The sequence below is a fragment of the Schistocerca americana genome, chromosome 1 (genome assembly GCF_021461395.2).
Source record: "Schistocerca americana isolate TAMUIC-IGC-003095 chromosome 1, iqSchAmer2.1, whole genome shotgun sequence".
In the NCBI taxonomy this organism is placed as follows: Eukaryota; Metazoa; Arthropoda; class Insecta; order Orthoptera; family Acrididae; genus Schistocerca; species Schistocerca americana.
In genome coordinates, this window is record NC_060119.1 from 177,182,167 (window position 1) to 177,192,717 (window position 10,551).

At 43.1% G+C, this 10,551-nt stretch overlaps 1 protein-coding gene across 1 annotated transcript in view; it reads right to left on the minus strand.

Moving 5' to 3' along the window:
• LOC124613988 (trithorax group protein osa-like) overlaps positions 1 to 10,326 on the minus strand; it is a gene marked incomplete at its 5' end in the record, with an annotated part of 283,482 nt that extends 273,156 nt beyond the window's left edge. Inside the window, 3 exons of the mRNA XM_047142819.1 lie at positions 552 to 897; positions 5,981 to 6,445; positions 10,117 to 10,326. Coding sequence (XP_046998775.1) covers positions 552 to 897; positions 5,981 to 6,445; positions 10,117 to 10,326 — 1,021 coding nt within the window. The remainder of the gene's footprint in view (positions 1 to 551; positions 898 to 5,980; positions 6,446 to 10,116) is intronic.
• Between the last annotated feature and the right edge of the window lie 225 nt (positions 10,327 to 10,551).

Sequence of the window (10,551 nt, forward strand, 5' to 3'; positions counted from 1 at the left end):
CTCGGTGTTGGTTTGCTGTCGATTCTAATGAGAAGAAGCCTTTCTCTGAATTGTTCGCAGTAACTCACTCTCTGTCGTAACTTCCTATTCGTATCGAATCCTACTCCAGTTATGCAATTTTCTGCTGCTGCTCTTATTTCCCTGTACTCACTAGATCAGAATTTAACTGACCGCCGCTGTGTCTCTATTGAGCCTTAGCATTCCTCTTTTCAGATTTTCTATCTTCCCTACCACGTTCAGACTTCTGACAGCGTACGTCCCGTATCGTAGATTGTTATCCTTACGCTGGTTATTCAATCTTTTTCCACGTTCACCTCCTCCTTCTCAGTCCCCTCCAGGAGATCCGAGTGGGGGACTTGTCCGGAATCTATCGCCCATGGAGGGATTATTATGACACTTTTTCAATTGCCGGCCACATATCCTGTCGATACACATGATACGTCCCCGTTGGGATATCTGTTTGAAAAGGGCGATGTCCTAGAACAGCCATCGTGTTCTTAGGGGCTGGGATAAAAAGTGCTAAAACAAATAATAAGAAAAGATTGACCTACCTGTCCTGGCGGGCGGCGACGGCAGCGGCTTAGCTGGCTCTACGCTGACCACGACGTCTTGGCCGGCGCCCGCGGGCTGCAGCACAGTGTACTGCTTGGCGTCATGGCAGGCGGCGGCCGTGCCGTTAACAGCCCCGGTGGCAGCGCCGCCCTTGAGCACGGTGTAATGGTGCGCTGCTTTGCTGGGCAGGCCACCGCCGGACCCGGGCGCTTGCGAAACCGCCTTCAGGAGATCAGCGGCCCCCGGCTTGCCCGGCTTGGACTCGGGGCCCGCGCTCGCACCGGGGTAGCCCACGAATGTGGCAGCTGCGGGGAACGGGCCCAGAGGGTCCAACGGTGGAGGCACCTGCCCAACATATTTGCCAATGTGCTGCAGCTAATGACAGGATAATTGGACTGTGTTAAGACATCGGGAATGATTTCCTTAGTACTAGAACGAGATAAAGGGACCAAAAACTGTATAAGAAGGCAAGGATTGAAATATATCCGACAAATAATTTAGTATTTTGGATGTAAGTGGTACTCTGAGATGATACGCTTCGCACGGAAAAAAAGGCCTTGGCCGGCGCGTCGAATAAGTCGTAAAACTGTAGATCAAAAAGAAAGAAAAAAAAGGGGATGTAGGCGTACTCTCCACCCCTTATTGCGGATGCTCTCGGCTGTTAATCACAAGATTAGGTTTCCACGATGATCTAACACATATAGAGGTAACACATGATACAAACCTATATGTATATACGTTATTCAAAACAGATGTGATAACTCACAGTATTTGATCTTTCCAGTTGTTCCTGGGAATGTACAGGGTGATCAAAAAGTCAGTATAAATTTGAAAAGTGAATAAATCACGGAATAATGTAGATAGAGAGCTACAAGTTGACACACATGCTTGGAATGACATGGGATTTTATTAGAACCAAAAAAATACAAAAGTTCAAAAAATGTCCTACAGATGGAGGTTCATCTGATCAGAATAGCAATAATTAGCATAACAAAGTAAGACAAAGCAAAGATGATGTTCTTTACAGGAAATGCTCAATATGTCTACCATCATTCCTCAAAAATAGCTGTAGTCGAGGAATAATGTTGTGAACAGCACTGTAAAGCATATCCGGAGTTATGGTGAGGCATTGGCGTCGGATGTTCTTTGAGCATCCCCAGAGATGTCGGTCGATCACGATACACTTGCGACTTCAGGTAACCCCAAAGCCAATAATCGCACGGACTGAGGTCTGGGGACCTGGGAGGCCAAGCGTGACGAATGTGGCGGCTCAGCACACGATCATCACCAAACGACGCGTGCAAGAGATCTTTCACGCGTCTAGCAATATGGGGCGGAGCACCTGGTTCTAATAGAACCCCATGTCATTCCAAGCATGTTTGTCAATTTTTACCTCTCTATCTACATTATTCCGTGGTTTATTAGGTTTTAAAATTTATACTGACTTTTTGATCACCCGGTATTCGCTCTTGAAGTTTATAAATCAAGTGACACGTTAGCCGTGTCCTTTTCGCTATGCGTCACGTCGTATGAGAACATTTTATATTGGTGATTTTTTTCTGTTAAAGTAATACGTTTTCTTCTTTGCGTGTAATGAAAATTCTAATAAATCGATATACTTACGAAATTTTCATGATTTTTGAATTTTTAAAAATATTATTGAATATTGGTTTTCATTATCATACTTTTAGGTGCTTGTGTTTTGAAGCGTTCCATTAAAAGTCATTGGAAAGGTCCCATAAATAGCGCTTTCAGGAAACAATGAGAGGGCGTTAAGAGAATTGTCAGAGGAAGAAGTGAACGAGGGGTAGATCTTGTAAACCACACGTGCTGATTGTACAGCACTCCAAAACTTACTTGGAGATGGACAGTTGCTCTTTTCTATAATTTACATAGTGTATGGAGGAATTCAAACACATTTTTAAAAATTCAGCTATAATTATACTGATATAGAAGACGAGCATTTCTGAAACGTCTTGACGTTAAAAATAGACGCGACCAGCCTCTATCACAAAAAAATTTATTTTGCTGGTAACCGGTTTTGGTCAGTTTTTGACCACCGTGGTATAGCTGTCTGAGGATGGTCAGAAACTGATCAAAACCGGTTACCACGATAATAAATGTTTTTGCGGTCGAGACTGTTTTTTTTCTCTGACAGAAGACGAGTGCTACTTCACTTTCCGAGGATAATAGCGTCTCCTAACCAGGTAGAGAGCAGGCCCGGAAACCAGAAAACTTGGATTCTGTTATGTGCGTTTCACCCATAAAAAAATCAACAAAAACTATGTGTGTGTGTGTGTGTGTGTGTGTGTGCAGTGCAATAAAGGCGTGCACTAGATACATTGTGTCAGGGGCACGAAATATATTCCAGGTGCAAGTGAGCAGCACTTGAGAACTTATTTATCTCAAATTATTTAAAAAAATATGTTTTCCCTCATAAAAGTACCGTTAAAAATTATTAAGGGTTTATAATTTACATGATCACAAATTCCTCAATGAAAAACAACAAAAAAAAAAAAAAAAAAAAAAAAAAAAAAAAAAAAAAAAAAAAAACAAATATTGAACGTACTAACTACGTTGTAGAATTCTCATTTAGTAATATCAGTCAAAGTAAAACAGACAATGTACCTGAACTGACGGTTGCAGATGTAACTCTTCGGAAGAAAGGGAGGAGGGTAGCAGGTTTTGAAGTCTGTCAGACGACGAGATCAGTGATGGAGAATAAGCTCGAGCGGACAAGAATAAAGTAGAAAATCGACCGTCTCCTTTACAAAAGGATCGACACAACATCCTCGTCGAACTATGTTTGAAAACCACGTAAAATCTCAATAGCGATAACTGGAGAAATTTTCAATCCCACTCGTACCGAAAGCGAGTCTAGTTCCTTAACCACTTGCGAATATCGTTTCTTATGTAAACTGATGCATTGGTTGCGCGTTTCAATGTTTTGCTGTTGATATTATTTTCTAATGTGTTCATTAACATATTATTTCTTGTCGGAATACACCTTCTTCTTTTCTTTAGTGCATGTAGGTCCTCGACCTTTCCGGGCTGCCGTCATTCCCATTTCTTATGGTCTCGTCGTTTTTCATCCTGTGATCTAATTTCAGTTATCTTCTCTTTCTTATCCTATATAGATGCTTCTACCATTCTCTGCTACAGTCTATTTTTTCAATAAAAATGACGGCAACCAGCATCTCTTTCGTAGTATGAACGATTTATTTTTACGTACCTAGTTTCGCTTGTAATGCAATCTTCAGACAGATAAGTACAATGCAGAATAGTACTTTTGTCATGAAGAGAAAGTCTCTTACTTAAAATAGTGTAAAACACGTGCTTTACTTTATCTGAGAAAATGAATTCAGCTTCGTATGTACTACAGTTCTTATTTCAGGAAGCAAACGCGTATATGTACATTGATGAATAAAAGTGTATGAAAAAAAAAAAAACTGCTAGCAGTGAATTATTAAACACGGTAGACATGGAACACGTTTTCTCTTCGTGACGTTATACTCATAGCTAAATGCGATATTCCAAATACCATTTCAAGAGCTTCTAGAACTAGAGTTGAGGCCTTTTCTAACGTAATGTGTAGGAGCCTTGGAATTAATGCTAGAATTCTGCAGTGTCGTCCTGAAATAGCTTCCAGTTGTCTTATTCCGACGAGGCGGCAATGATCGAGGATGTAACGCCGAGGTTAACATGCTGGACTCTCACTCTGAAGCATCGGGCTTCAAATCCCCGTACTGCAATTCATGCTTCTGTGATTATCCTATGTCATTGACTTCAATCTGGAATAGTTCCTTTGGGAAGGACACAGCAGATTTCCTTTTCAATGCCTGTGCGCTGTCTCTCATGATCTCATCGTCGACAGAACATTAAACCATTATCTTCATGTTTTCTTTCCTGTTGTTATGATGAGTAAAAGCTGCAGCTATGTGCTAGAAATGACTCAGAGGAGCTTTAAAAGGGTGACGGGAGACGTTATGTTTGATATCTCTTCGGAGATATTCATGTCAATATACTTGTTAATTTATTCGAACAGTTCCTTGGTTGACCACAGGGTGCTGAGTGTACTTCGTTCTAGATATGTTCACTGTAGAAAATCTCGATGTGGTCACAGGGAATAGATCGCGGGACGCTATATGTTAGACCCTACATCTACACCTACATCTACACACATACTCCGCAATCCACCATACGGTGCGTGGCGGAGGGTACCTCGTACCACAACTAGCATCTTCCCTCCCTGTTCCACTCCCAAACAGAACGAGGGAAAAATGTCTGCCTATATGCCTCTGATCCTGTATCCGGGGTATGAAACGCGTTTTTGTGTTGGGTTAATATTTTGTTTACTGCATACTATATATGAAAACACAAAATCAGAGACAGGATGAAAGTCACTGAAAGATTACTTATTGCTCCACTTGAAGTGCGTTAAAGAAAATTTCTGAGCGCTGTAACATGTACGTCCGACTGACGACTGGCGACCAACAGTGTTGCGTGCTCTGTGTACATAAAACTTTCCTATTACGATGTATCTCTCCGAGGTATTCGACGAGAAATGATTATGTGAAACAAAAAGACAAAGAATCTCACGATGAAAGCCATTCATGCATTAAAATAACAAAAATTAACTGCAGATTCAAATAAAGTTTTTGATTAATTACCGAAAAATAAGCTTACGACCGTCGTGGATAAATTATCCAAGAATTATGCCGAATGTTTGACTGTTGCGAAGAAGTGTCTCCACTTTGAAACAAAAGTTGGGCAGTGAAGGCATTGTGTCAACGTTTGAACAGTACTAAATATGTGTTAGTGATGACAAAGTATAGTTCGGTTATAGGCTGCATGGCATCTCAGGAGGAAAGGTCCATATTGAGGTATATCATAGGAATGACCATTCGAAACACAGAAGTATAGTAAACATGGACTTTAAAATTCATTCCTTCGGTACTGTGCAACAAGTCTCTGCTACTGCAAGCTCTTTGCTTCCCATATTTTGAGAAATCGTAGAATGAACCAAAACATGAAAAAAATGCCTCATAAACATGGGCTGTAAAGTGCGTACCTTAAGAGCTATGAGCACTTGTTCATTTTCACTACTGTGTATCACGTCTCTTCTACTGAACAAGCGCTCATAGCTGTTACTGTGTGCGTCTTAGAGTCCACGTTTACTAGACTTTTTTGCTTCGGATGATTGTTCCTGTCATACACCTGAATATTGACCATTTCTCCTCAGGCACCCAACATAGTTGATTTAAAAAATTACATTCAATAAACGGTACTTACTAACGTAGCCCGCTGCTGTGTAACGTCCCATTGAACTGAATGCCAGATAAGTGGTTTTTAGACACTGGTAGTCTCTTGGTTTGATTTTTAATGAAGAACATCATCGGAAATCCGGTTACTGTAATAGAACAAATACCTTTGTTGTGGTAGGAGTGCGAAATGCTGAAGTTGCCGCCGAGTTGCTGGGGCTGAAAGCGGACGTAACGGAGGCCGGGGACGCCGTCGGCTGATGCTGCCCATCCACCGCTTTGGGAACCGCCCGTTCCTTAACGTCGCTTTGCGCCGTTACGGTGCCGCTGGCCCCACCGGTTGCTGACGGGTCTGACATGTCGATTTCCAGCTCGTTTGACGAATCATCGACTAGTTCGTTGAAGTCTGGCTCGTAGCGTGGCTGCGAGAACTTTGGTCCTGTCGTGTCGCTACCGGCCGTCGCTGTGCCCACCTTGGACTGGGCGCTCGCGCACTCGTTCTCGATCTTCAGCAGGTTCTCCAAATCTCCACCCCCGCTGGAGCCAGCGCCGTTGGCTTTCACTGAAGGAGTCAGGTGTGCAGGATCTTTGACGATCTCGCCCGTGGACGGCAGCAGCACTGGCTTTACGTCCTAAGGCAAAGCAAATTTCATGTAACTACGCACATCTCATGTTACGATACTGAGATTTATTATAAATTGGGGTGTAATAATGGCAAGAAACAGAACATAACATACCACAAGGTATACATAACAGCAAGCCCACAGTTTTTGCGTGACAATTACATTAACCACATTAGTATTTTGAAACTTCTGCAGTCGTCAACATAAGTATTCATCAATATGTCAGCAATAAACGCATTGTTGGGCAAAACTTAAGGATGAAAGCTACTTTCGCAAGATGTGCACTGTCAAGATCGATGAAACTTGGAGCACACATAGAAATAATTGCTACGGTGTTGTACAGAAGGCATCTGAACGAAACAGGTAGTGAGACCAATTGAAATGAAATTTTTATTCAAAGATGATGGTCGAAGTAGAGAGGATATAAAATGTAGACTGGTAATGGCAAGGAAAGCGTTTCTGAAGAAGAGAAATTTGTTAACATCGAGTATAGATTTGTCAGAAAGTCGTTTCTGAAAGTATTTGTATGGATTGTAGCCATGTATGGAAGTGAAACATGGACGATAAATAGTTTAGACAAGAAGAGAATAGAAGCTTTCGAAATGTGGTGCTACACAAGAATGCTGAAGATTAGATGAGTAGATCACATAACTAATGAGGAGGTATTGAATAGAATGGGAGAGATGAGAAATTTGTGGCACAACTTAACTACTGGTGGAAGGTCGTTAGTGCATACGGACGTGCTGCAGTAGATGTCTCCAGGGTACCACCATAAATCGCGGTGATTTCAGTGTAATTATTGTCTTTGATAAGAGAGTCATTTCTGTTTGCTTTATCGCGTGTTTCTTTCAGTTACCTCCTATAGAGAGTGTTGCCTTAATTGTACCACTTTTGAGATGTTACATATTATTGCTTAAATAGAGTTTCAAAATTATTTAAACAATGCTGTCCTCACCTGCAGGATGTTGTTCTTGGTATCTGATTTAAGGAATGGAAATTCTGAGAAAAATAAACACACTACAGTTAATGAAATCTTCTCGGGCTTCCATACAGGTAGCTGCGTCGAAAATCCGCGACGTTTCGATGAGTGTGTCATCATCTTCTTCGCTAGAAGATGATGAGAATGACACTGTCGCGGATTTTCGACGCAGTTACCCGGATGGAAGCCCGAGAAGATTTCATCAGCAGTATATACCGGGAAAGCCTATATTCACACAGTACAGTTAATTTTCTAAACATTGCAAATAGTACAAATTAGGAATCCGGTTTTCTAATAAGAACCAATGGATGCGAAAATTGTACCTCCCTCCTAAACTATGTCCCTGAGCTTAAATATATATACTAGTGAGGCTATAAGGAGCTGTTACATATTTTAGTTATTACATCACTATTTCCGGGTTTTTAGGATAACTTTTCCCTCCTTCGCCCATCCCTGCACACTTAGCATGAGTCTACATTTTGCATTTCATGCATGTGATCATTTCTTCAATTCGATCTTGCTCGCAAAATTCGGTGTACCATTCCTGTTTTACGAAAGAGTTTCTGTGGTAGCTTCCCCGTTGAGTTTCCCAAATTCTAGATTTCATGTCCTTTGCTTGGTTAGCTTTTCCTTTGCGTGGGCTACTCGTGAGCTGACAGGCTCTTGGCCAGGACTTGAAGTTTTGTTTGGAGCTTTCATTATTCCCCTCGGATTCGAAGATATTTCGTGCATGGACGCCCTCTCCCACATTTTACCTGCCAAGACTTCTTCCCCATCCAATTTACGGGGCAATCCATTCCGTTCAGCAATGTCAAACGCAAGTTTTTCTTACGTTACACATGCTTAAACCGAACATCATCTCTTCAGGTGTAAGAATATGCTGCTCCAATTCGTTTTCAACTTCGTTGAAAAACACTTTACTGCAGCAAAATTTTTTATTTCCTCGTTTGCGTTCTTTCTTTTTTCTTTTTTTTCCAGCGCGCCTCTTAATTGTTGGGTTAGGCACACATTACATACAGGCTCATTAATTTAATCTATGGTTCTCAGACAAACTGTTACCAGATTTCAACTTACAAGGGAACCTCCCCATCGCACCCCCCTCAGATTTAGTTATAAGTTGGCACAGTGGATAGGCCTTGAAAAACTGAACACAGATCAGTGGAGATAACAGGAAGAAGTTGTTTGGAACTATGGAAAAAATAAGCAAAATATACAAACTGAGTAGTTCATGTGCAACATATACAACATCAAGGACAGTGTGAACCCAGGAGCGCCGTGGTCCCGTGGTTAGCGTGAGGAACTGCTAAGCGAGAGGTCCTTGGTTCGAATCTTCCCTCGAGTAAAAAATTTACTTTCTTTATTTTCGCTAAGTTATGATCTGTCCGTTCGTTCATTGGCGTCTCTGTTCACTGTACTAAGTTTAGTGTCTGCGTTTTGCGACCGCACTGCAAAACCGTGCGATTAGTAGATGAAAGGACGTGCTCTCCAATGGGAACCGAAAACATTTGATCGCAAGGTCATAGGTCAACCGATTCCTCCACAGGAAAGCACGTCTGATATATTCTATACGACACTGGTGACGGCATGTGCGTCACATGACAGGAATATGTTGTCGACCCACCTAACTTGTGCACTTGGCGAATGGGTAAAAAGATTCTTCTACCTTGCCCGATTTAGGTTTTCTTATGGATGTGATAATCACTCCCAAAAAATTGATGAAAACATAATAGTTTGTCAAATGAACTGCAACAAATGAATGCAACAGTTTCACAGTCGCACAGTTTTCCTTGTGCTCTGTCAAAACATATGTTTTTAACGTTTTCAAATTGTCTGAAAATAAAAAATTAAACTTCTCACTCGAGGGAAGACTTGAATCAATGACCCGTCCTTCCGCAGCTGCTCACGGTAACCACGGGACCACGGCGCTCCTGAGCTCACAGTATCCGTGATGTTTGTTGCATATCTTGCGCATGGACTACTCAGTTTGTATATTTTGCTAATTTTTTTCATAGTTCTACACAACTTCTTCCTGTTTTCTGCATTGATCTGTGTTCAGTTTTTCAAGGCCTATCCACTGTGCCAACTTATAACTAAATCTGAGGGGGGTGCGATGGGGAGGTTCGCTTGTTAGAATGCCTGATGAACTTGGAAAACATCGCAAATGTATCAGCTGTTGCGTTACGATTCAATTATTTACGAGTAAGCAAGTAACTCTAACTGTCTTTGGTACGACTTCGAAGTACACAATGAGTTGATAAATGAGAAACGATTATTGACTTCCTGGTGCCCCTAACAGTAATTATAGGACGTAATATTAGTTTCATTTCATCAAAGTGCTGCCGTTCAGCTGATATAAACTAAATTGATACCGCGGATACGGGGAAGGAATGAAACAGACACTCATTGTCTCAACATCAGCGTGTCGAGGCACATTTTTAAAGTAGGTGGACCTCTTCGGTCGGTCTCTGCGCTCAGTACATTTGTCTGCAGGTGATGAAAAAACCTTGAGCGGGTGTTTTTTTTAATAGTTACATGTACGTCAGAGTTATCAAGTAATTATAGTAGATGAAGAAGCTTGCACAGGATAGAATATCATGGAGAGCTGCATCAAACCAGTCTCAGGACTGAAGACCACAACAACAACAACAAAATTGGGACACATTTTTGCTTGTAGAGACTGTAGTCGACAGAAGAACAGTACCTGCTGCTGCGGTGAGTGCTGGGCAGCGATGTGCGGCTTGATGTCCTCAGTATGTTCCGGAGACGCCAGCTGGTGCTGCTCGACCTTCTTCTCCTCGAACAGGTTCTCGAAGGCAGGCGGCGGGTCTGCGGGAGGCCCGTAGAACGAGGCCCGCGGGCCGGGCCACGAGCCGGACAGCGACTTGAGCGCCGCCTCCGTCTCGCGCACCAGCGCCTCGCCCTCCGCCTCGTGCTCGCCGCCGCCGCCGCCCCCGGCCGCCGCACCGCCGGCGCAGCCCCCGGGCGCCGCCTTGCGCTTCTTGGCGCCGCTGCCGCCGGCCGCCGGCCCGGAGCACGCGCCCGCCGCCTCGGCGCCCGCCGGTTCGCGGCGGCGTCGCTTGCCGCCCCCAGCGCCAGCGCCGGCGCCGGCGCCGCCCTCCTGGCCCTCTTCACCGCC